Raw genomic sequence first — 27,150 nt, forward strand, 5'->3', positions numbered from 1 at the left:
GAGAAAGGCGGGACTGGCTAAAATAGGATGAAGACGAGGACACGTTTTGCCCGTTAAATCTGCTAATGTATGATTAAATAGTTGAGTGTTTTATTTGAATTTAATGAATGCATGTGAGGATGACTTTACTTTATTTAGACAGCGTTGTTAGTTTCTGGTGGCAGGTGGAGGAAAAAGATCATTTCAGACCCTGGTGCCAATCATCCATCCATCCATCCATCCATCTTCTATACCGCTTATCCTTCCTTCACGGTCACGGGGAACCTGGAGCCTATCCCAGGGAGCATGGGGCACAAGGCGGGGTACACACTGGACAGGGTGCCAATCCATCGCAGGGCACAATCACATACACACTCACACACCCATTCATACACTACGGACACTTTAGACACGCCAATCAGCCTACCATGCGTGTCTTTGGACTGGGGGAGGAAACCGGAGTTGGTGCCAATCATTTTTATTTTTTCTTCATTTAAGAACAACACCATGTTTGTTTGTTTTTTTACCTGTATAATGTGTAGTTACATTTAATTATTGTGGTACATCCTTGAAACAAGTCAGTTCCTGTTCTCACTTATGTTACAGAAGATATAAACAGTCATTCCCTGACCAGCCTCTCTACTGAATCGCTCTCTTCAAGTTCATAAGACAAAAAAATGCAGCTTGTTCCCCCGAATCCGCAAAGCGTAAAATTGTCCCGAAGATGTCCAGAAACCTAAAGTTACAGCTTTACCTCTGACTGTTACAAAGAGCCGACACTGGAGACTCCTTCCATAAGTGTTACGTAAACGTCTCCTTACAGAAAACTCGACCACATCAACCACACGTTTACACACACTTTCTTAAAATCTTTTGTGTGTGTGTGTGTGTGTGTGTGTGTGTGTGTATGGAGCGCCCGCCGTACAAGTCGCTGTGAATGAGCTGTTACAACCATGTCATCTCATCTCACTTTATTTATAAAGCACAATTAGAACAACCACAGTTGAGCAGTGTGCCGTACAATGTTCTAAAAAGAATTATAAATACACCAAAACCAATAAAAAACAAAACAACATATCATGTCATATCAATCTAAATGAGAGTACAGGTAGAGAAACAAATGAAAGAAAGAAAGAAAGACAAGAGAAGAAATGATTTAAAGAACAAAACAGGAAAAGAAACAAAGGAATGAAAAATAAGGAAGGAAGGAAAGAACAGGAAGAGAAACAAAAGAAAGACAAAGAAAGACGAGAAAAAATATTTAAAGAAAAAACAGCAAAAGAAACAAAGGAATGAAAAGAAAGAAATAAGGAAGGAAGGAAAGAACAGGAAGAGAAAAAGAAAGAAAGCATTTAATATAGCATTAATATAAACCTTTTGATTTGCACCTGCACTACTGTCAGAGCTGCTGTTGTAGAAAATCAACACCTTCTGACCAATCACAATCCAGAATTCAACAGCGCCGCGGTAATCGCTGCCGTGACGTTGTGACTTTTATTTTGACATTAAAGGACGTTAAAAGGTTCCTGTCGGCCATCTTAAAATCTGTTAGCCCTCTGAGTCACAGTGTTCAGCTAATTTGTTTAAATAATATAAAAACATATATATGCTGTATATATGTATATATATTATTTATATTTATTCATATAATTCAGTTTTATTGTACGATTTTACACAAAAATATTTTTTATTCAGTAATTTGTGCCTTTAGTGTTGTCGCCTTCAGGGGTTAATGTTCCTGAACTCGGTGAATTGAACATATTTCTCCGGTAAGTCCTGCTAGCTAACAGCTATGCTATGCTAAGCAATGCTAGGCTATGCTAGGCTAAGCTAAGCTAACTCTTTTTTTTTTTTTTTAAGCACAGTTGGCTAGTTTATTTTGCCGGCTCAGGTGAGCAAAACAGCTTCCAAATCTGTATTAATAAATGTCAAATGTCTATATTTATTCACTTTAAATGGTAAAAATATAAACATTTATTTAAATTATCCGAAATGTACATATTATGATATATATATTTGAAAATATATATATATTTATGTAGCCACCTGAGCTCTCCCTGAGCTACACACCAGAACTACAGCTGAAGGCTAACTAGCAATTTAGCTCTTCTTTAATAAACAAAGAATATTCATTTTAATTTAAAAAGCTAAAACTAAATCCGACTAAGATAATAATAATATAATTAATTAAATTATTCTTTATAGGTGAAGTTGTGTTAATAAAATATTTATGACGTTATAAACCTTTTTCCCCCCTAGGCTTTTAAATTTCCTAAAGGCACCAAAACAAGCCGTGATTTATATTAATTATTAATTAATTTATAGAATTTAAAAAAAAAATAAATAAAAAATATTGATTTATTTGAGGACACTCTGATCTGCTTAACGATGTTATTTTATAATTTTGTAATTTAATAGTTGTCATATTTTATATAGTAATGTTTTAATGACTAAAAATAATTTGCATATCTTTATTAATTATTTAACAGTTAAAATGTTGATTGATATATATATATATATATCAATCAACATTTTAACTTAAGTAATTGAATCAATTAATTTAGCTTTTTGCTGTGAATAGATCGAGATAAGATCAGGATATAGGAATCGTATCGTCGATAGCAACACCAAAGATTAATTTGACTAATATTCCTCCTTTAATATTTTAATAATGATGTTATTACAAGATTGCTAACCTTATTTTAAAGCATTTCTAATCATTCTTTGAAGACGTATGTGCTAAATATTTGAAAACGGGAAGCCGAAACGTCAGGGTGGAAATTTTTTTTAAAAAACGCCCCCGCTAATGTGCATGAGATTGGCGATCTGAGCACGTTTGTGGTGTTAGGATTTTCTTTTCTCTTTCTGTGTTCATCTCTAGTTATGGATCCTCTGAGCCGGCTGAACGTCACGCATCTTCAGGATCCGCTTCCCACACCTCTGGATCTCACCAAGCAGATCTCCGAGGCTCTGGATCTGGTGCGGAAGAAGCGGAGCCGGAGCGACCACGCCTCAGGGACCGACGGTATCCGTCCTCCTCGCTCGGAGTTCGGGTACGAGTCCGCATGTGTGCCTTTAAACGCCTCCCTGCCAAACGGGCTCGCCCAGCAACCTGCGAAGACTCTGATGATCGCTACGGGAAACGTCCAGACTGATGACGCGACTGTAAAAGAAACCGAGTGGCGGCACAGGACGGGAGGGGGAAAAAACGAAAGGAAGGGCGCTCCTCCATCACGATTACGTTCCTGGTTACCTGCCGTCGAAACCCTGTCGTCAGAGTGTTCCGGATCCGTACATGTGGAGAGCATTTCCAGCGACGACAGCGGTGTGATCGAAAATTCTTCTCCGAACCTGATAGAATGGGACGTGATCCAGGATAGCGACTCGGTGGAATCCAGAAACGTACCGTCTACCTCAGAGGCGGAAAATACAGACTTCTTTAAGCCGACACAGAATGGATCAACGTCATCGTCATCGTCGAGCCAGGAGAGGGCGCCAGCGACTAAGGAAAATCAGAGAAACCAACAGTGCGTCAGTTCTTCAGCAGGCAAGAAAGCAACAGCGAGTGCGGCGAAGAGGAGGAGGAAGAAGAAGAAGCGCTCCGGTTTATCCTCGTCGTCGTCTGCGTTTCCTTCAAACGAACCCGAGATCAAGCTGAAGTACGTAAGCTGCAAGGAGGGGAAGCGAGAAAGCAGAGGGAAATCCTTCGCACCATACGTCCGCATGGAGTTCTCCGCCTGCACCGTCGTCAACTTCGAGGAAGACGGTGACTTCCAGGCGAGGAAGCCCCGACAGCCCGTGACGTCCCCCGGGATCGTCCCCACCACGTCGTGTTTCCAGCTGGGACGCCTCGGGTCAGAGGGCAAGCGGCAGACCGGCGAGATGTGCTGCCTGTGCGGCCGGATGGCCAACGCCACAGGTTTGGGCGACCTGCATGGACCGTACCATCTCCACGGACCCGAGAGGAAGACGTCTGCGGATCTCCTGATAAACAGACACGAAGATGCCAGCGCGAAGAAGAATCGGACGTCAGATGAGGTCGGAGAACGCTGGGTTCACGAGGACTGCAGTATCTGGTCGGCAGGCGTTTTCCTCGTTAAAGGAAGGCTGTACGGACTGGAGGAGGCGGTCAGGATCGCGCAACAAGCCGTGAGTTCATGTAGCATGGCTTTGTTTCAGGTTTTTTTTGAAAACGTTTATGTGGAGGTTTTCCATCAGGTAAACAGGGCAGTGAGAATCAGATTCCTCCAATACTCCTCTAATACTCCTCTAATATTCCTCCAATTCTCCTACAATATTTCTCCAATACACCTACAATATTCCTCCAATATGTCACTAATATTCCACTAATATTCCTCCAATATTCCGCTAATATTCCACTAATATTCCTCAATACTCCACTAATGTTCCTCCAATATTCCTCCAATATTCCACTAATGTCCCTCCAATATTCCACTAATATTCCACTAATATTCCTCAATACTCCACTAATGTTCCAACCAATATTCCTCCAATACGCCTCTAATATTCCTCAAGTATTCCTCCAATACTCCACTACTATTCCTCCAAAATTCCTCCAATACGCCTCCAATGTTCCACTAATGTTCCTCCAATATTCCACTAATATTCCTCCAATATTCCACTAATATTCCTCCAATACTCCACTAATATTCCTCCAATATTCCTCAAAATTCCTCCAATACTCCTCTAATATTCCTCCAATATTCCACTAATACTCCTCCAATACTCCACTAATATTCCTCCAATATTCCTCCAATACTCCACTAATATTCCTCCAATATTCCTCCAATACTCCACTAATGTTCCTCCAATATTCCACTAATATTCCTCCAAACCTCCACTAATATTCCTCCAATATTCCTCCAATACGCCTCCAATGTTCCTCCAATATTCCTCCAATACTCCTCCAATACTCCTCCAATAGTCCTCCAATAGTCCTCCAATATTCCTCCAATAGTCCTCCAATACGCCTCTAATATTCCTCCAATATTCCACTAATACTCCTCCAATACTCCACTAATATTCCTCCAATACTCCACTAATATTCCTCCAATATTCCTCCAATACTCCACTAATATTTCTCCAGTACTCTTCTAATATTCGTCCAATATGCCACTAATATTCCTCCAATATTCCTCCTATACTCCTCCAGTATTCCACTAATATCCCTCTATACAGTATAGTTGTGGAAATTAAGAATGAACAGGAAATAAGAGTGACGGTTTTGCTGAGCTGTAATAAATAAATTATGGTTCATACCAGATGTTCAGCAGCTCGGTTAGTTTATACCAAGATCAACACAGTATGACTCGTAACGTGACCCGAGACAGCGGGGGCGAGAGTAAACGACACACAGGGCTGTGTAAACCTCATCAATACACTCCTCTTTCCAAATTCTGCATTCGCGTGTCAGAGGAACAAAACCCATTCTCAATTCTTTTTCTAACCCTTTTCCAAAACCTGTTGTATCAGAAGTGTATGAAGTTGGACTAAAGTGAATATGAACTGTTCGTGGTGGTGAATGTTTCAGGTCTGCTCGTGTTGCCACAGCTGTGGTGCTACGCTGGGATGCTTCTTCAAAGGCTGCCCGAATAAATACCATTTCCCCTGCGCTCTCCAGGCTGGTAAGCTTCTGTGCTCCACAGCAGATCTGTTTAAACGGGGGAAAGATCTCCTGCCTTCTCCTTTCGTAGGAATCTAAATGGAATCGTATCAGATTCAGTGGGATCGTCCAGGGACGTAGCACCAACCCCCCATCGCCCCCACACTCGTCCCACCAGGCTTAAGTGTCTACATGTTCTGTTTTAAAGGATAAATATAAGACAGTTTTATATGGAAAACTGAGTCTTGAGAAATGTTTTCATGATGTTATGGATCATCAGTAGACCTTTGTGGAAAATCCTGTGAACACGTAGACTTATCAGTATTCATTTATTTATTTATTCTATTTTTATATTTTTATATTATCAACATGAAATGGGGGAAAACCCGGGAACTTACTCTCTCTCTCACTCTATCTTTCTCACACTCTCTCTCTCTCTCGCACTCTCACTCTATCTTTCTCACACTCTCTCTCTCTCTCTCTCTCTCTCTCTCTCTCTCTCTAGCTTTCTCACTCACTTTCTCTCGCACTCTCACTCTTTCTCACACTCTCTCTCTCTCTCTCACTCTCTCACTCTAGCTTTCTCACTCACTTTCTCTTGCACTTTCACTCTATCTTTCTCTCTCACTCTCTCTCTCACTCTAGCTTTCTCACTCTCTCTCTCTCACTCTTTCTCACTCTCTCACTCTCTCTCTCACTCTATCTTTCTCACACTCTCTCACTCTGTCACTCTCTCTTTCTCACTCACTCTCTCTTGCACTCTCACTCTATCTTTCTCACTCACTCTCTCTTGCACTCTCACTCTCTTTCTCTCTCTAGCTTTCTCACTCACTTTCTCTCGCACTCTCACTCTATCTTTCTCTCACTCTCTCTCTCACTCTAGCTTTCTCACTCACTTTCTCTCTCTCTCTCACTCTAACTTTCTCACACTCTCTCAATCTCTCTCTCTCTCTAGCTTTCTCACTCTCTCTCAATCTCTCTCTCTCTCTCACTCTATCTTTCTCACTCTCTCTTACTCTCTCTCTCTCTAGCTTTCTCACTCTCTCTCTCAATCTCTCTCTCTCTCACTCTATCTTTCTCACACTCTCTCTCTCTCTCACACTCTCTCTCACACACTCTTTCTCTCTCACTCACTCTCTTTCTCTCTCGCTTTTTCTCACTGTCTCCCTCTCTCTCACTCTCTCTTTCTCCCTCTCTCTTACTCTCTCTTTCTCTCTCGCTCCCTCTCTGTCTCTCTCTTCCTTTCTCTTTCTCTCACACTCTCTCTCTCCCTCCCTCACTCTCTCTCTCTCCCCAATAACTGCTCCGTTGGTGACGGAGGCTTGAGATGGGATGCGTAATAAATTAGTTACACACACTCGAGAGCGTTTTAAGGACAAAAATGTCTCGCGTCTGACGAACGTCTTGACGAATGTCTTGAAATAAAACATCCGAGCAACGTCTCGAGGTGTGTGAACCTCCGACTCCGCACTCCCCTCAAATCCTAACCTTAAGAATCGTATCAGATTAACGGTACCGTCAAATATCGTCGCGCATCGGAATCGTAACGTAGCGTCTACGAACATCAGAAACCGTCTCTCGTTCCTTCACGCTGACGTTTTGTCGACATCGGATACTGACGTCACTTTCTCGCCGTCTTGTTGGATTTTCTCCTGACCGCGTTTAGTGTAAACACAGATCCGTTCTCGTTTTCATCCGGAAACTTCCAGAAAGCCGCTCTCAGCAGTGAGTTTTCAGTAAACAGAGTTGACCTGCCTGTAGTAATCTCACGCACGCTGCACACGCTGTAGACAGATATCAGACTTCAAAACTAAATCGAATCCTGGAGAGATGCCAGAGTCTGTACATGCGGATGTCAGCGGTGCTCATCTTGTCTGTGTGTATTTGTGAGACGTGTGTAAACTCCACCTCGCGTGTCTCGCTTGTCTCGTTTGAGAGCTGTTTTTTGTTTTTTTTTACAGAATGTGTGTTTAATGAGGAAAACTTTACTCTGAGATGTCCGAAGCACAAGGTAGCGCACACACACACACACACACACACACACACACCCACACCATTAAGATCTAGTCAGTATTAGATATTTGTTATGCTGGTTGCTGTGTTTATTTATTGTACTAATAATAAATAACTGTTTGTTGTTTGTTCCTCAGAGTAAATCAGGACTCGGCGTGAGCAGACTGCAGAACAGGTGACGCTGTAAAGGCTGTGGATGACCATCACGGCAATTTGTTATTGTACTTTTTGTTTATTTTTAGCTTTAACACAGTTTTTTTTTTTTTTAAATAAATTAGAATTAAAATGTAGCGATTAAAATGATCACAATATTAATAATCATAAAATGAGAGATAGAGTGCAAGCTCCGATTTATAGAACTCATCAGTTTCCCCCTGGTCTTTTTATTGCTTTTTATTTTTCTCTCTTTTGCATTATTGTTCTTCATTTATTACGGATGGACCCTGACGAATATTTAATGATATTGTTCAATCATACAAGTGTGCTGTTTAGTACTGAGAAATAATAATAATAATAATAGTAGTAGTAATAATAGTAATAAAAATAATAGTAATAATAATAGTAATAAAAATAATAGTAATAAGAATAATAATAGTAATAATAGTAATAGAAATAGATATGATAATAATAGTAATAGATATAATAATAATAATAATAGTAGTAATAGTAATAATAATAATAGTAATAAAAATAATAGAAATAGATATAATAATAATAGAAATAAAAATAATAATAATAATAGATATAGTAATAATAATAATAGTAATAGATGTAATAATAATAGTAATAATAATAGTAGTAATAATAATAGTAATAGATGTAGTAATAATAATAGTAATAATAATAGTAGTAGTAATAGTAATAATAATAGTAATAGATGTAGTAATAATAATAGTAATAATAATAGTAGTAGTAATAGTAATAATAATAATAGTAATAGTAATAGATGTAATAATAATAGTAATAATAATAGTAATAGTAATAGATATAATAATAGTAATAGTAATAGATATAATAGTAATAGATGTAATAATAATAGTAATAGTAATAGATGTAATAATAATAGTAATAGTAATAGATGTAATAATAATAGTAATAGTAATAGATGTAATAATAATAATAATAGATATAATAATAATAGTAATAATAATAGTAATAGTAATAGATATAATAATAGTAATAATAATAGTAATAGATGTAATAATAATAGTAGTAATAATAGTAATAGTAATAGATGTAATAATAATAGTAATAGATATAATAATAATAGTAATAATAATAGTAATAGTAATAGATATAATAATAGTAATAATAATAGTAATAGTAATAGATATAATAATAGTAATAATAATAGTAATAGATATAATAGTAATAGATATAATAATAGTAATAATAATAGTAATAGTAATAGATATAATAATAGTAATAATAATAGTAATAGTAATAGATATAATAATAGTAATAATAATAGTAATAGATGTAATAATAATAGTAATAGTAATAGATATAATAATAGTAATAATAATAGTAATAGTAATAGATGTAATAATAGTAATAATAATAGTAATAGATGTAATAATAATAGTAATAGTAATGTTCTTTGTGTTCTCTCCGGCAGGTGAACTCGTGTGATTTTTTCGGAATGGGCGTGAGAGTTCACATCAGGGTTTGTTGTCCTTCACGTACAGTATTGAAGTGTTTACATTCTCCTCACATGTAGAGGAACGTCTCTGAAACCCGACTGCCTTCACCTTCACTGCCGCTGCCTTTTTTCAAAATTTTGAGGGCGCTGAAAGTTTTTATTCAGCCACGCCTCGTTCCTTTATCGGATTTCAGAGCCTGATGTTCGTCCACTTGTTTTTTTAATAATGTGTTTTTTGTTGTTATTGTTTTGTTTTGTTGTTGTTGTTTTGTTTTGTTGTTATTATTGTTTTCCAACCAAAAGGGTGTTTGCATTTTTTTATTTTTATTTTTTTACTTTATACTCGATAGGGCCCGGTGCTGGATTTCTTTTCAAAATGTGCTGTATTTATGATTGAAATGTAAAGGGTGTTGTTAATTGTTGGGACGGTTGAGATCTCCCAGTGGTTTGCTCTGTATGTAACACCAGTCTGTGATGCTGGGCGTGCCGGTTCTGCTCAGACGGTACTGTATGCACTATACGTTAACATATTTATTCTTATTTATGATTAATGCCTACGTGTATTTATTCACAGATGAACAACCTCAGCTGAAATGTCTACACACTTTTTGGCACTTTACAAATACAGGGATTTTTAAATATTATTATTATTATTATTATTATTATTGTTATTGTTATTATTATTATTGTTCAGGTGATCGGACATGACGTCTGTGTGTCTGTTGCACTTTTTGTCCAGGAGACAAAGTTTATGGCCTGAGATTTGGAGAAGGCGTGTGTAGGATTTCACCCTATGCCCTTTTTTTTTTTTTATCTGTATGTTCTAATAAACATTTTTTACACTGTGTGTGTGTGTGTGTGTGTGTGTGTGTGTGTGTGGCCTGATGGTGGTGCTGAAGTTACACTCCGCTGAAACTGGTGTCTCAGTTCAGGACCTGAATAACACTTGTTCTTTCTCTTATCTTTTCTCTTGTTCTCTCTCTCTCTCTCTCTCTCTCTCTCTCTCTCTCTTTCCTGGTCTTTGTCTTACTTGTGTGTTTCTTTCTCTTTTTCCTTCCTTTTCTTGTCTTTTTTCTTTTTTTTTTGCTTTCTTTCTCCCATCACCGTTTTCTTTGCGTGAATGCACTTGGGTCTTTTATTCATGCAGCTGTTCAAGTGACTTATCTCTAAAGCCCGCTTGTGGAAAAAGTGTGTTAATGGCACGTTTCCACGGCTACCGTGTTCATGGGCTTTATCTCTAGATTTGGCGACTTTTTACAAACCTTTAGTGACTGAGCAGATGTCAGCGAGAGTCCTGCACTTGATACGGCTCTCCAGCTCACGTCACAGTGTTCACAGTGTCAAAAGCCAGTGTTCCCGTCGGCCAATCGCTGATGGCTGTTGTTCCCGTCGACCAATCGCTGATCACATTTGTTCCTGTCGACCAATCGCTGATCACATTTGTTCCCGTCGACCAATCGCTGATCACATTTGTTCCTGTCGACCAATCGCTGATCACATTTGTTCCTGTCGACCAATCGCTGATCACATTTGTTCCCGTCGACCAATCGCTGATCACATTTGTTCCTGTTGACCAATCACTTGATCACATTTGTTCTTGTCGACCAATCGCTGATCACATTTGTTCCCGTCGACCAATCGCTGATCACATTTGTTCCCGTCGACCAATCGCTGATCACATTTGTTCCCGTCGACCAATCGCTGATCACATTTGTTCCCGTCGACCAATCGCTGATCACATGATCAAGACGAATCGCTGAATATGTAAATTAGTCCATGACGTCACCTAGCAACTTCAATCAACTTTCTGATCATGCTTCAGCGACTCTGAAGAGAGTATTTCAACGCTGTGCATGGGTGTGGTTTTTGTGGCTTCGTAACACATGACGCGAGAATCCCCCCCCCCCCACGGCACACACGTCCGTGTACGAGCTGTCTGCGTTTCCCTCGCTCCAGCTCGCCGTGGTTTATTACACGTGAGGTCAGAATGCAGTTACGCTTAATACGTGCGGTGATAACGCAGTGGGTGTGATCGATGAGGAGATCAGTGAAGAGTCTGAACTACGTGACCTTCCAGAATAACCGTGACGGATTTACACGCCGCAGCTTAACACTAATCTGGCGTGAGACTGCAGTCGGTGTGGATCCTCGCTTAGAAATCCCTTTTTAAATCTCCCACACCTACCGTGCGTCTGTCTTCCATCAAGCAATGTTTTTCTTCGTTTCAGATCGGAGAACCAAATGATGTGTGTTCCTTGTAATGAAAACCAAATGTAGAAAAACATATAAATATCTCTCTCTCTTTTTTCCCTTCCTTCCTTCCTTTTTGATCCCTTTTCACTTCCTGCTTTGTTTTGCGTTAACATTTCAGGCTGCTGTCACACGTCAACCCCGATCAGGCCGCACGCTGGGAGTCGCCGTTTCCCACCACAGCTGGTCCTGAAGTGTTTTATTCCTCTTACACCACAGCAATTTGACCCGTCGTGCGTTTTCTCCATTCACAGTTACATTTAACGTCGAGGAACGTCTACGAGAAGGCTGGTTCCTGTTCTCACGTACATCACAGCAGCTATAAACAGTCTGACACTGGAGACTCCTTCCATAAATTACTGAAAACTTCACAGTGTCGACGATTACACGCGGTGTTTAATCCGTTTATGTGGAGCGTCCGCCGTACAAGTCCCTGTGAACGAGCTCTTACTATAGCGACGATGACGTATTAGATAGAAACGAGCACGTTAATATCCATCCATCCATCCATCCATCTTCTATACCGCTTATCCTTCAGGGTCACGTGGAACCTGCAGCCTAGTCCAAGGAGGCGGGGTACACCCTGGACGAGGTGCCAATCCATCACAGGTCACATTTACATACACATTCATACACTACGGACACTTTAGACACGCCAATCAGCCTACCTGGCATGTCTTTGGACTGGGGGAGGAAACCCCTGCAGCACGGGGAGAACATACGAACTCCACACACGCAGGGCAGTGACTGGAATTCAACAGCACCGTGAAGCTGAATTTTAAGGCGCTTCTATAAATATATCTATTCGCTCTGTGTGTGTGTGTGTGTGTGTGTGTGTTATCTCGAGCTGACGTGACAATGGTGTGTTTTCCTCCCTCACGCTCGAGTTGTTTGTTCATGGTGCGAGACGTCTCGTGAAAAGCGTGTGCCATCGTGTTTCTCTGTGGGCCTGCGGAGGCTGCTATCATCACGCACCTGTGGCTCACAGTGTTTGTTCAGCCTGATAGCATCACGCAGCTCCGACCTCTTGGGGGTCAGAGCTCATGACCCTGGGGTCAATCCTGAGTGTTTCCTTGAATGCATAAATGCTCAGAGTTGCTCTGTGTGCATGTAGCAAACCTTACAGTGGGCAAGAGAGAGAGAGAGAGAGAGAGTGTGTGTGTGTGCTTTCTCAGCACTTTCCCTGAGCTCAGCCATTCTTTATACAGCTGACGACTCAGCTGTTGCTCACACTTGTGCTCCTCAGCAGGCTCGTCCGCTCTCTCAGTGCTCGATTTAGCTCCTGTAATGTTAATGATTTGCTGATGCACGCAGCTGAATGTGCACAACACCGCCTTGAGCGTTTTATTTATGAACATGAAACCTCATGCTGCTGTTGCACCGATAAGAAACTTGTAACTTTTGTCGCTTTATAGCTCGGTAGCTGTGAAACGTCGAATGGAAGAACACGAGACACGTCTGGAAAGACCCACGATTCAGCGAATTCCCGGGTTCAGTCGGTGTGTTCGAGCACCACGTCGTGTTGTGCATCAAGAAGAGTGTCTTAATGACGTCAGGGTCTTTCAACGTCCTTCATGACTATTAAACTGTCCCATCTGATACCCAGCACCGGATTAAAGTAAAATCCTCAAACCCTTTTTTTTTATTATTATTATTATTGTTATTTAAACGTAGAACTTTCTGGAAAGCATTCCGACGCTCTGCCAGTTTTCCGTGTCTGTATTCATATTCGTTTAGGATGTACTATCTGATCAATCTGGAGAGTGTATTCATACCCGGTCGCACCTTTACACCAGAATTCTCGGTTAAACTTCGAGAAATACAGTATGTTTAACTTCTTTTCTTTTACTTTATTTACTTCATGACTCTGAAGGTTTTCAGGTATAAAAAGTAGTTTGAAAATATCGACTTCATATACGACAGAACCGAGAAGCCAAACGTAATGTAAGTCACTTTTAAATGTTTAATAAAAGTTTAATAAACGCAGAAACTCGAACCGACACCGAGCGATAAAGGTGTGAGGGTGGAGCGACGGTGCAGTAAAGAAAAAAAAAAAAAAAAAAGTACAGGTTGCTTTAGACTTTTCCAAAGGTTTTGTGGTGTATGGAAGCCCATTTCCTCCACTTCAAAAAAAAAAAAAAAAAAAGGGCAAAATCATGAGAAAGCAAGTTATAAATTCTAGGTAATGTCTCATAGTTTTGAGATACTAAGTCATAAATTATGAGATAAGTCATCATTTCGAGATATTGTAATAATTATGAGATAATTCATCATTACGAGATACTAAATCATAATTAAAACAAGTCATAATTTCATGACACTGTAAGTCATGATTATGAGAATTCATCATTACAAGATATCGTCATAATTAAAACAAGTCATAATTATGAGATAATTCATCATTACAAGATACTAAATCATAATTAAAACAAGTCATAATTTCGTGATACTATAAGTCATAATTATGAGAATTCATCCTTACTAGATATTGTCATCATTAAAACAAGTCATAATTATGAGATAATTCATCATTACGAGATATTATAGTAATTGAGATCATCAATACGAGATATTAAGTCATGATTATGAGATAAGTCATCGTTATGAGATATTGTAATAAGTGAGATAATTCATCATTACGAGATACTAAATCATAATTAAAACAAGTCATAATTTCATGATACTATAAGTCATGATTATGAGAATTCATCATTACAAGATATTGTCATCATTAAAACAAGTCATAATTATGAGATAAGTCATCGTTACGAGATATTGTAATAATTGAGAATTCATCATTACGAGATACTAAATCATAATTAAAACAAGTCATAATTATGAGATAATTCACCATTATGAGATATTTTAATAATTGAGATAGTTAATCAATGAGATATTAAGTCATGATTATGAGAGAAGTCATCATTACGAGATATTGTAATAACTGAGATAATTCATCATTACGAGATACTAAATCATAATTAAAACAAGTCAATTTCATGATACTGTAAGTCATGATTATGAGAATTCATCATTACAAGATATCGTCATCATTAAAACAAGTCATAATTATGAGATAATTCATCATTATGAGATATTGAATTAATTGAGATAATTCATCATTACGAGATACTAAATCATAATTAAAACAAGTCATAATTATGAGATAATTCATCATTATGAGATATTGAATTAATTGAGATAATTCATCATTACGAGATACTAAATCATAATTAAAACAAGTCATAATTATGAGATAATTCATCATTATGAGATATTTTAATAATTGAGATAGTTAATCAATACGAGATATTAAGTCATGATTATGAGATAATTCATCGTTACGAGATACTAAATCATAATTAAAACAAGCCATAATTTCGTGATACTATAAGTCACAAAGTTGAGATAATTCAACATTTTGAGATACTAAGTCATAATTACGAGACAATTCATCCTTTCAAGATACTATCATCATTGAGATCATCAGTAATCATTTTGAGATACGAAGTCATAATTATGAGATAATTAAAGTCATCATTCTGAGATACTGAGTGTTCATTTCGAGTTACGAAGTCTATTCTGTTAACTGAAAATGTTGACCTGTTATCTAAAAATCACGGCTTAGTATCTCGAAAATTATGAGGACAGCATCTCGGAATTATGACCCGCTATCTCATAATTATAATTATCATCGTTATTAGGGATACCAGTCCTAAATTAGGGATACCAGTCCTAAATTTACCACAAAAAAAAAAAGTGCTAAGGAACTCATGACAGTGGACAAAAATGTTTTGCAAAAAAACAAACCATTTAACAACTGAACTTAGACTTCCATTACGCGTGAGCTTGAAGTAAACGGGGGTTTTTCCCCTCAGTTCAAGGAAACACACACACACACACACACACACACACACACACACACACACGCTGGAGTATTCCTTTAACGCTGCTGCACAGACGCATGCCAGCACTTAATGGAGTATTGGTGTGTTTTCTTGTTAGTACTCAAACAAAGCGCACGCGTCAGAAACCTGCTCTATGTGTCCGTACACCGCACCGCAGCGCGTCCGGACACAGAAGTCTCTCTGTTGCCCCACTGTGTCCGTAATAAACAGGGCATTGATCAGGTGATTACACACTGAAGGCCAAGCGACTCTGCTCCTGACTCACTCACAGCACTCATTCCTAACACTGCTGATCTGTGGTCCTGTTTGGCAAAGAGGTGAGTCAGCGAAAGACCGGCTTCCTGTATGAGACAACGACCTCATTGTGAGGTTTAACAGCTCGGGAATAGCACGAGGACGTTGAAGGATGAGGCGCTCCAAGTCTCCGAAACATTCCAAAATGTCGGCTGTAATTCGATTCAACCGCAGATCGGTAAACGTTTTTAACGTTATTAATGCACTCATGCTAACACATCGCCGCCGGTCGTGCGTCGGACGCGCGTAACAAACCGGCGTGACCGTCGACGCGGTGACGTTTTCTAATCGCCGTTTGTTTATTTATCATGGAAGGAAGGAGTCTCCAGTGTCAGTGCTTCAAGAATAACTTCAAGAAAAAGAATAAAGAGAAGCCGGGGAGGGAGCGACAGTACATTTATAGCTGCTACGACGTAAGTAAGAAGAGGAACGAACGTGTTTTGTAGACGTTCCCCAACAGTAAATGTAACTATAAACGGATAAAAAGTCGCTTTTTAGTAAAACGTTGCAACCGTGGGGAAATCGCTGTGATATAAGGGGAATAAAACACGGCAGGACGTGCTGTCATGGGAAAATAATGAATCCTTAAGGGTGGTGACAGTGACTCTGCTTCATCACACCACTCCTTTGTTGATTATTTTCCTAAAGCAGCACAACACAGTGTTTTATTCCTTTCTTACAGTACAGAATCTATTCAAATATCGATACTACAGATACTATGTAGGAGTTTATGGGTAAGCGCAGGGATTTCCTGGTGTGTGTGTGTGTGTGTGTGAAGTGTTTAGCTGTGCGACTAAGACATTATTAAATGACCAGTGTGTGAACTCTGTGCCCAAGCACTTACAGGTCAAACATCACGTCCTTAAGTTCAGAGCTACTTTAAACATCTCCGTGTTACGGAACTGTTAAGAGCCTGCTTAAGATTCGATGAGTCGACTCACGGGAGGCGATTCGTTTGTTCACACCATATTCTAACCGTCTTTTAATTCCGTTTCAATCCATCCGTCACTCTCACTCTGTTTGCGTGTTCCTACCTGCCGTTCTCCTCTTCCATTGTGCTGCACAGAAACTCATTTATCATGAAGACATTTTCAGTGTGTGTGTGTGTGTGTGTGTGTGTGTGTGTGTGTGTGCGCCGTTTCCTGCTCAGCTCAATGATCATTATCGCCATCACAATGGTCTTCATTTGTGTGTGCCGTGACATGACCTCGTCTGCCCCCCCACCGGACTCATTCGCAGCTTCTTCGTTCGATTATGCACCGTGAAGGGTCAAAGGTCAGGGGTCGAAGGAGGGATATGGTTGTCAGGGAGACGGCATTGAAGTCAGACGTGCTTTAAGAGCGAGAAGGCGCTTTCTGAATGTGCATTAATAGTGGATTTGTCTCCGAACTTGTCTACATTCCACCGCACCGCTAGCTCGGCTTCGACGAATCCAAGAAAACGAAACCGCACGCGAAAAAAAAAAAAAAACTTTACATACGTAAGGTTCTCTACAAAAGAGAAGAAGAAAAGAAAGGACAAAAATCATGACGTTTAGCTTTTCTTCGCATTAGATCAAACTCTTTCAGGGCTCGGGTGTGTTTCTAAAGAACGGTACCCAACGGAAGAACCCAAAATCCGCTGTACGAATCCGTACACAATCACGCGCTGGTTGTAAAGCCCTTGAGTAAACCGGGTTGTAAGAGTCGTACCTTGTCGAGAATGAATAGGAAATTCAGATGAAAAGAATGTGTGTTTATTTGGAAGATTCTTGATTTGGTCTACGATCGAACGGTTTGGTTCAATTCTTTTCAGTCTCCCTGCAGGGGGAATCATTGAAGCGACTATCCCAGAGTCCCTTAATGACCCCGGACCAAAAAAAGCAGGGCCCCTTTCAACCGTGTCTCATCCCAAGCGACACCGCGTTCTCACGGGACCACACAGCTTTCAGTTATGCTAATGCTGCGTTCACGTCATACGGGAATAATCGCAATTCCCACCTTCTGATTGAGGGGGAAAAAAAACCTTCACGTTTCGACCTCAGGCAGTGAATCCCAAGTCGGAATTTTTGGGAGTGTTCTGACAGGAACCGAACCCAGACTCGAGAAAACTGACTGCGTAAACATTTCATTTGTCCAATGAAATAGAAATCTTTAAATAGTTATTTTAGTTCATAAATAGCACCACGTGCTTCAGGTTTATGAATAGGCAGGAAGACATTGTTATTCCAAGTAAGGAATGAAACACGACAGTGTCGTGCTGATATAGCAGGAAAATAATCAGCGACGGGTTTCATACATTTATAGGTCCATTTAATGTTGGGAAATGTCCACAAAATTCTGCAAGATATTTGTGAATGAAATATCTTAAATTCAGACTCATTACTAAATAAGACTGCCATAAGACCTCCATAAGACCTCCATAAGACTGCCATAAGACCTCCATATGCCTTCCATAAGACTGCCATAAGACCTCCATAAGCCCTCCATAAGCCTTCCATATGCCTTCCATAAGCCTTCCATAAGACTGCCATAAGACCTCCATAAGACCTCCATAAGACCTCCATAAGACTGCCATAAGACTGCCATAAGACCTCCATATGCCTTCCATAAGACTGCCATAAGACCTCCATAAGACCTCCATAAGCCCTCCATAAGCCTTCCATAAGACTGCCATAAGACCTCCATAAGACCTCCATAAGACCTCCATAAGACTGCCATAAGACTGCCATAAGACCTCCATATGCCTTCCATAAGACTGCCATAAGACCTCCATAAGCCCTCCATAAGCCCTCCATAAGCCTTCCATAAGACTGCCATAAGCCCTCCATAAGCCTTCCATAAGACTGCCATAAGACTGCCATAAGACCTCCATATGCCTTCCATAAGCCTTCCATAAGACCTCCATATGCCTTCCATAAGACTGCCATAAGACTTCCATAAGACCTCCATATGCCTTCGATAAGACTGCCATAAGACCTCCATATGCCTTCCATAAGCCTTCCATAAGACCTCCATATGCCTTCCATAAGACTGCCATAAGACTTCCATAAGACCTCCATATGCCTTCGATAAGACTGCCATAAGACTGCCATAAGACCTCCATATGCCTTCCATAAGCCTTCCATAAGACCTCCATAAGACCTCCATAAGTCCATAAACCTTCCATAAGACCTCCATAAGCCTTCCATAAGACTTCCATAAGACCTCCATAAGACCTCCATAAGACTTCCATGAGACCTCCATAAGTCTTCCATAAGACCTCCATAAGCCTTCCATAAGACTTCCATAAGACCTCCATAAGACCTCCATAAGACTTCCATAAGACCTCCATAAGACCTCCATAAGACTTCCATGAGACCTCCATAAGCCTTCCATAAGACCTCCATAAGTCTTCCATAAGACCGCCATAAGATTTCCATAAGCCTTCTATAAGAGCTCTATTGGGCTTTACTGTATTACATGAATGACAGTACTCCATTACTGTATTACAGTCTTCTCTGTTTTGTAGGAAATTACTTCTACATGCACTACAAACCCATTAGTTATAAGCCTTGTGCTTCTTCAGACTTGAAGACTTCTGCTTCCGGAAGTTTAAATCCGACGCTGAGACTCTGTCTGGATTTCAGATTGCCTTTCAGACGTAAAGGAACGTTTACGGACCGCTGTTGAATCTTTACGTCTTCCGTTTCTCTATTTTGGCCAGGCTTCTCCGAATTCCGTTCCCACTTTGTTCGGTTTATTTCTCACTTACCATTCTTTCAGTTGATGCAAGACCACGTGAACAGGTCTGTCAGTGTGTCACTGTGTTCGCGTTAGCCATCTATAATCCCCTCAGCTCCGAGACGCTCCGGTAATCGCCGTCTATTACGCGCATGGATTTGCTGAAATTGCACCATCAGCCCAGCCAGGCTGTCCAATCAACGTCAGGTCTGATGTGCGAAAGCAAACGCCGGTGGACGGTTCGAGGTGAGACGTGCAGAGCGATTTCAGAGCGACTGTTGTTGTTACAATTTCCTGTAGGTGTAGCGTTTTTAATCAGCTTGAAGGCTTGAGAGAACCCGGATATCCAAGACGCAAGAAACGACCGGGTAGAAACGTTGTGGAACATCCCTGAAAAGAAGTTAGTTCCAGTCTCGCGCGAGTCCCGGTGTACCGTACACGTCCCGGTGTTCGTTTTTGTTTCTATAGAAACGATGACATGTTCGAACCAAAGCAGCTGTTGAGTTCTGGGTGGCGATTGGTCAGAAGGTTGTCGATTCATTCTCTCTAACAGCAGCTCGGAGAGTAGCGCAGGTTTATATTAGCGCTCTCGTTCTAATACGTTACCGTTTCTATAGCAACAGCTCGCTCACGCGGACTCGTACGCCGGACGTTGGAGATAAACGGATTAAAAAACGAGAATACGGTGAACTGTTCTTGAAGTGAGGAGACGTTTATGTAACGTGTATGGAAGGAGTCTCCAGTGTCAGCGCTTTGTAACGGTCGGAACGTCGGGACAGAGGTCATTTTTTTGCGGTTTATCGGTAACGCGACAAGCTGTGGGGGTTTTTTCTTCGTTTCGTTAACGTCAAGAGAAAAATAGGGGCTGTTTTGTTTTTGTTTTACAACAAAATCACACGCTTTTTTTTCCAGACAGTTCATAAAATGTAATAAATAAACACCCAATTTACCTAAAAATGTGCGGTATGCGTGAAGTCTAGCGTCGTGTCGTGAATAGCCGGGACCATCATTTATTATTTTGTGGCAACAATAGTGCATTGGAGCGAAGCGACTGGAATGAATTCATGACATCATGAGAAAATAGTCGCCTCAGTGACATAGCGGCTGTTGCCATGGCGCTGTCGGTAGAATGGCACTGCCACTCTGTGTGTGTGTGTGTGTGTGTGTGTGTGTGTGTGTGTGTCGCCAAGGATGGGTTAAGGGATGTCTAAACTATTGGCAGCATGTTTGCTCAACATGCTTCCAAGGGTATTTCTGGGGCAATGAGAAGGTCAATGCTTGGTCACATGACCACGCATAACACACTCTTATGGATGATTTTCCTCTGTGTGTGTGTTTGTGTGTGTGTTTGTGTGTGTGTTTGTTGAGCTCTCACACCTGTCTCATATAGCTGAAAGTGATCTGACAATCTTCTCTCTCTCTCTCTCTCTCTCTCACACACACACACACACACACACACACACACAGCTTGAGTGAGCTTGAAGTAATGTTTTTTTTTTCCTCAGTTCAGGGACGTTCAGTGGAAATTCTTGTCAATCACACACACACACACACACACACACACACACACACACACACACACACACAAAAACAGGAGTATAAACAAGGCCTCGGTGGAATTTCTCCCTGTAAAGACAGTCAGATAGAGCACACTGCTCCTGGCACCACTTCCTCCTATTGATGTCAGTCGTTTAATTTATAAGCCAGCGCCTCGGGCTCGGTATCTATTGATGCGTGTGTGACAAATCTCTGGGAAATAAATCAACGGCCCCGATGCGAAAGATCCTGACACACAGAGGAACCAGGGAAGTGGACTGGGGGCTGATTTACAGACGCCGTACGTTTGCGGGATCTTTCTAAGAATTATGGCGCCACGGTTTTATGACGTTTCCCGGACAGAGCCACTCACTCACTCGCTCGCTCGCTCACTCACTCAGTCTGTCTCGGGACAGAACATAAATAAATTCAATAAAACACCGGTTTAGCTGGAAAAATGTCATTTGTTTTTACAGCACGGCTTTCTATCTGAGTCGTTACGTCGCTGTTCCTAATGAAGCGTAACGACATAATTACATAACGGGGTTTTGGGCCACGAAGCAGGAATTGGGCTCTGTTCTAGTAAAGAAACGATTCCGGATCCAGATCCAGATCCAGAATTTACATCCATACCTGGAATAGGCATTACTATATATCACCCTATAGATCAGATCTCCTGCACAAAAGCACCACTGATTCCCTCACCCTCGGAGAATGCGAGATGAGCAGGATAAACGATTCTCTGAAACGACGCAGGACTGGAACGATGAATTCTGTTCTTCTGAAAGATGTTCCTTCCTTCAGTCAGATTTTTCCATATTTATGGTGCACATAATAAAAATACACAATATCCATCAGACGGTCAGCAGGCAGAAATCATCTGAGGCTGAGAGCAGATTGTGCTTCATAAATGTCTATACGGACTGGGAGACAAATGTATTTCTCTGGCACGCTTTGACAATTCTTCCGTAATGGGCGTGGTCTCTTCCAGGATGACTCCACCCTGTGATGACTCCTGCCCAGGATGACTCCGGACTCTCCCTAACCCTGATCTCAACCCCACTGAACACCTATCACCACCATCACCACCACCATCACCATCACCACCACCATCATCACCACAAAATTCCTCCCACCACCATTACCATCACCACCACCATCACCACAAAATCCCCCCCACCACCATCAACACCACCATCACCATCACCACAAAATCCCCCCCACCACCATCAACACCACCATCCCTACCAACACCATCATCACCCCCACCACCATCACCATCACCACCACCGTCACCACCACCATCATCACCATAAAATCCCCACCACCACCATCAACACCACCATCACCACAAAATCCCCCCCACCACCATCAACACCACCATCCCTACCAACACCACCATCACCCCCACCACCATCATCACCATAAAATCCCCACCACCACCAGCACCACCATCACCATCACCACCACCGTCACCACCACCATCATCACCATCACAACAAAATCTCCACCACCACTACCAACACCACCACCACTACCAACACCACCATCCCTACCAACACCACCATCATCCACCACCATCACCATCAACACCACAAAATCTCCACCAGCACCACTACCAACACCACCATCATCACCACAAAATCTCCACCAACACCACCATCATCACCACAAAATCTCCACCACCACCACTACCAACACCACCATCATCACCACAAAATCTCCACCAACACCACCATCATCACCACAAAATCTCCACCACCACCACTACCAACACCACCATCCCTACCAACACCACCACCGTCACCACCACCATCATCACCACCACCGTCATCACCATCACCACAAAATCTCCACCACCACCATCAACACCACCATCCCTACCAATACCACCATCACTAGCACCACCATTTGAAAAACATTTTTCAAAGAAACACACATTCTTCCAAAATGTCTTCAACGCTTTCATCGCATCAGTACACTTTCTGAGATGCGTAGAATCGATGTCGAGGAGCACCGAAGCTGTTCTGGTGGCTCGTCACCTCGCCAGCACACTTTTAAAAAAAAATTCCCTTTTTTTGCACCATTAAAATGTAATTTACAAGGTTTACCAAGTCGATACAAAACAACAACATTTGCGGAAGTCTTTTCCAAAAATGAAGAAGCAGTATTAGGGCAATAAATGATGCTTTGACTACCTATGGAGGCTCCTGGAGACCCAACGCATCACTGACACACTTAATGGTTTCCACTACAAATACCATTACAAACAATCAGCTAAGCATTAAAACCATTACCGGTCCTTAATGGTGTCCACTAGACATAACATGTCACCAATAGAAGGCAACAAATTGCCAGTAGAGACCCACAGGGACCATTAAAACTAATACAATTCCCATTATAACTATTAAAACCAATACAATTCCCATTATAACCATTAAAACTAATACAATTCCCATTATAACTATTAAAACCAATACAATTCCCATTATAACCATTAAAACTAATACAATTCCCATTATAACCATTAAAACCAATACAATTCCCATTATGACCATTACAAATACTGAGGGTTTCTATTGTTGTTGTTTTTTTCAGCAGGGAAAGACGCATGAGGAGAGCAGAGGAGTGGACGGGGTGATTTTAATGAGGCATCGTGACCTTTTTCGGATCATTCTAAGCTCATAAGGAGTATTTCTCTCCGTCACTTCCATGAATTCGTGCTGGTGTAGCTGTAGGAGCTGTATCCTAGGTGGTGGTGGTGGATCAGTTCATGCTGGTTGCTATTTGGGATCCAGCTTGGAATCATTAATGGTCATGGTAATCTCACGGCTCATTGTATTTTCTCCCTCTATATATAGCTTATGAAAAGGGAAACAGAAGAGGATCGTTTACAATATTACCCTCATAAAGTTGCGGTCGATGTCGGAAAAAAAATAAAAAATAAAACCATTCATGATTTATGAGTCTAAAGTTCTCTCAGATTTCTCCACCCCGGTCATTACGGGACGTTCCATCATCCGGTTCTGACGTTTTTAATCCACGCTCGACGTCTCTAAGCATTATTTTCTCATGTGTAGCAGGTAAAAATAACGAGTAGAGAAAAAGAAGAGAGAGACGCTTTCTCTTCTCTCGCTCTGTAACGGAGAGGTGGATACGGAGCGTTCCCAACCATCCTGCGCTTTTATCTGCTTCCTTTCTTTTTTCCCCCCATTCTGCATTTCTCTTCAGTCCTAAATCCAGAGGTGATGGTATAAAGTGTAACGTGGTGAAACGTGAGGCGAGGCGAGGCGAGGCGAGGCCCAGCGAGGGCTGCTGTTGTTCTTCTCGAGGCGGGTGTGTGGCCGAGAGTCAGCAGCGCCGGAGGCCGAGCCACGTGCACACGCCACAGAGGCCCTATTGATTCCCTCCAGCCGAGGCCAGGAGACTGTGGGGAGCTGTGTGTGTGTGTGTGTGTGTGTGTGTGTGCGCACGCGTGTGTGTGAAGTGAAGTCAACACATTCCATGAATTCCTGCACTTCCCGTGCTGGAAAGATGTCACAATTTTTCTGCTTTCTGATGTTTATATTCTCTCCCTTCCCTTCTTTCTCTCTTTCTGTCGTCATTCTTTCAATTCCATAATCTCTCTCTCTCTCTCGCGGTCTGTCTTTATCTCCATTCTTTAATGCCATCATCTCTCTCTCTCTCTCTCTCTTTCACTACCTGTCACTCTGTCTGTCTTTATCTTCATTCTTTTAATGCCATCATCGCTCTTTCGCTCTCTCTCTCTCACACACACACACACACACACACACACACTCCCTGTCTTCCTCTTCGTTCTTTTAGCGCCATCATCTCTCTCTCTCTCTCTCTCTCTCTCTCTCTCTCACACACACACACACACACACACACTCCCTGTCTTCCTCTTCGTTCTTCTAGCGCCATCATCCCCCTTGCCTCTGTCTATCTCTCTCACTCTTTATCTTTCTGTTCGGAAATCTCTCAGTTTGTCTCTGTTTCTGTCCGCCTCTCTCTGTCACTCTCTCTCTTCATTCTTTCAACGCCATCCCATCCCATTCTCTCGTTCCCCGTCCTTTCATTGCCTTCTTCCCTCCATTTTGTCTCTCCCCACACTTTTCTCTCTCTCTCTCCATCTCTCTCTTTCTCTTCCCTCCTTCCTGCCAACTGACTCCTGCAGCAATTTGCTGCTACTGCAAATATCCCGACCGCGGCTGTTTATCTGACCCAACCCGAGGGCGCCCTTAGTGAATCATTTCCCGTACTTTCGGCTCGTCTTATCATAACTGGATGTGCACACGGGCCTCGTCCGAGCCAGATCGTGCTGTGATGACAGTTTCTGAGTCCAGGAAATTTAGCCTTGAATAAATGGACCTGACTATCGTTGTAGCTCCGGTCCCGGGTTTGAACTTGGACCGAGCCGCCGTGCCGTTTCCATAGGATTCAGACGAGACGAGAAACAAAGCTTTCAGCCTCCGAGTTCCAGGACCTTCTTCTTCTTACGGCTGCAGTTAATTATTCCTTATTCAATTAGTCGCTTTAGAAAGACGTCCAGCAAGTAGCAAGCTAGCTAAGAGATAACCAGATACACTGAAAACACAGACACGTACTGTATAGACACACAAAAATCGACCTAGCTAGCTAACGTAGCTATTTTGGATTGAGCTAGCTAATGTTAACTGACTAGCAGGCCCTCTTAATTTTATCCGCACAGGCTGTACGTGTATGCGTTTGCTAACGGTCAGCTAACGAAGGCGTATTAGCATGAAAACAAACTGAGCCTCTTAACAGGAGCCTGTCTTCAAATATTCAACACACGTTCACGGCATTCGTCTGATTAACAACACGTGATTAGCGTACATACTCTTTCATATCTGCTCACAAAAACAGCCTGGTGATGTAGCTAGCCAGCTAGGATAACACTGCTTTACGCTAGCTAATGCTAGCTACGTCGTTTCTTTTCAAGTCGACGTGTAACATTAACCCCAGATATTACAGAAGTAGAAAACTGATTTTTACGCAATGTTTAAGGGAGAAAGCCAGACTAACGTGGAAGCTAGAGTTAAACAGAAATCTCCTATAGCAACGAGGTGCAAGCTAACATTACAGGTCCACAGAATAGGTTCACAATACTAATAGCGAGGCATGATTCTAGCTAATCGCTAGCTAGGATAAAATCTTTCGATGAAGTAATGCGAGATAAACGCTTTGAAAAGTCTTAAACAGAAACGAACAATTTCTGAGTCAATTCCTAACCACGTCAGCTACTAGCTACTAGGTACACTCTGTCCACGACCTCTTCTGTTTTTCTGCTCAGGTAAAGATGGCGTTCGAACCAGCTTCTAACCAGTGAGAGCGCTGCGCTGATCGAAGCATTTCACTTTACATCCTCTGGCACCGGAAACCTGCGGCGTGTGGAAGGCGAGATGGATTCAGTGAAGTATCAGGAAATCCTAGGAGAAAACATCATACCGTCTGTGAGGAAGCTGAAGCTTGGGCGTCATCGGACCTTCCGACAGGACGATGATCTCAAGCGTACGTCAAATTCCACCAAGGCTTGGTTGCAGAAGAAGTCCTGGAAGATTCTACAGGGCCATCACAGTCACCTGATGTGAACCCCACAGAACATCTCTGGTGGGATGTGAAGAAGGCGGTTGCAGCACGCAAACCCAAGAATATTACCGAACTGGAGGACATTGCTCATGAGGAATGGGATCAGATTCCTCAGGAACGCTGCAGAAGCTCTGCATCTCGTTTGCAGCAGGTCAGAACAGCAAAAGGAGCTCTACTAAGTACTAGAGATGCTCGCCATGAAGGGGTTGAATCATTTTGAAACTGGAGAGATCATTATAAATTGCATTTTCAGTTGAATTTGGGGAAACCACATGAAGCATTCATTGTGTCCAAGTATTTCAACTGCTTTTGTTTGATTTGTTCATTGAAAACAGCTGAAGGTCTGTACATTTTGACAATAAACCTGATTTGCACTGGGGGTTGAATCATTTTGATTGCAACTGTAGATACTTTTTCAAATAGATTTTACAAATAACTGTGCATGTAACCAGCTAATAAATTCCATGGTCGTTATGGAGACCAGTCAAGCTGTCAATCATCTTGTGAGCTCGTGAACATTTACTATATTCGCTCTTAGCCTGAAAACACCTTTCTAAACATTCCTGAAAGGAACAAAGAAAACATGAGACAGAG

The 27,150-nt window shown here is 41.4% G+C and overlaps 2 protein-coding genes across 4 annotated transcripts; one reads left to right on the forward strand and one right to left on the reverse strand.

Annotated features, from left to right (window-relative positions):
• The first annotated feature begins 704 nt into the window (after positions 1–704).
• On the forward strand, positions 705–10,102 carry si:ch211-165g14.1 (retinoic acid-induced protein 1). 3 transcript variants are annotated; one of them, XM_053612453.1, is made up of 5 exons: positions 2,742–4,128; positions 5,531–5,624; positions 7,564–7,613; positions 7,753–7,790; positions 9,234–10,102. In XM_053612453.1, exons 1-5 carry the CDS (start codon positions 2,863–2,865, stop codon positions 9,235–9,237), a joined length of 1,452 nt encoding a protein of 483 aa, XP_053468428.1. In that variant the 5' UTR covers positions 2,742–2,862; the 3' UTR covers positions 9,238–10,102. The 3 variants fall into 3 exon arrangements, with proteins under 3 accessions (XP_053468427.1, XP_053468428.1, XP_053468426.1); XM_053612452.1 differs by lacking the exon at positions 9,234–10,102 and adding an exon at positions 705–1,748 and having other exon boundaries at positions 2,861–4,128; positions 7,564–8,245; XM_053612451.1 differs by lacking the exon at positions 9,234–10,102 and having other exon boundaries at positions 7,564–8,245.
• A 3,930-nt stretch (positions 10,103–14,032) lies between these two features.
• LOC128600749 (uncharacterized) lies at positions 14,033–20,262 on the reverse strand. Its single transcript, XM_053613434.1, has 2 exons — positions 18,850–20,262; positions 14,033–18,808 (listed from the first exon to the last, which is right to left on the reverse strand). Exons 1-2 carry the CDS (start codon positions 19,107–19,109, stop codon positions 18,073–18,075), a joined length of 996 nt encoding a protein of 331 aa, XP_053469409.1. The 5' UTR covers positions 19,110–20,262; the 3' UTR covers positions 14,033–18,072.
• Between the last annotated feature and the right edge of the window lie 6,888 nt (positions 20,263–27,150).

This window comes from Ictalurus furcatus, chromosome 24 (genome assembly GCF_023375685.1).
Source record: "Ictalurus furcatus strain D&B chromosome 24, Billie_1.0, whole genome shotgun sequence".
NCBI classification, from domain to species: Eukaryota; Metazoa; Chordata; class Actinopteri; order Siluriformes; family Ictaluridae; genus Ictalurus; species Ictalurus furcatus.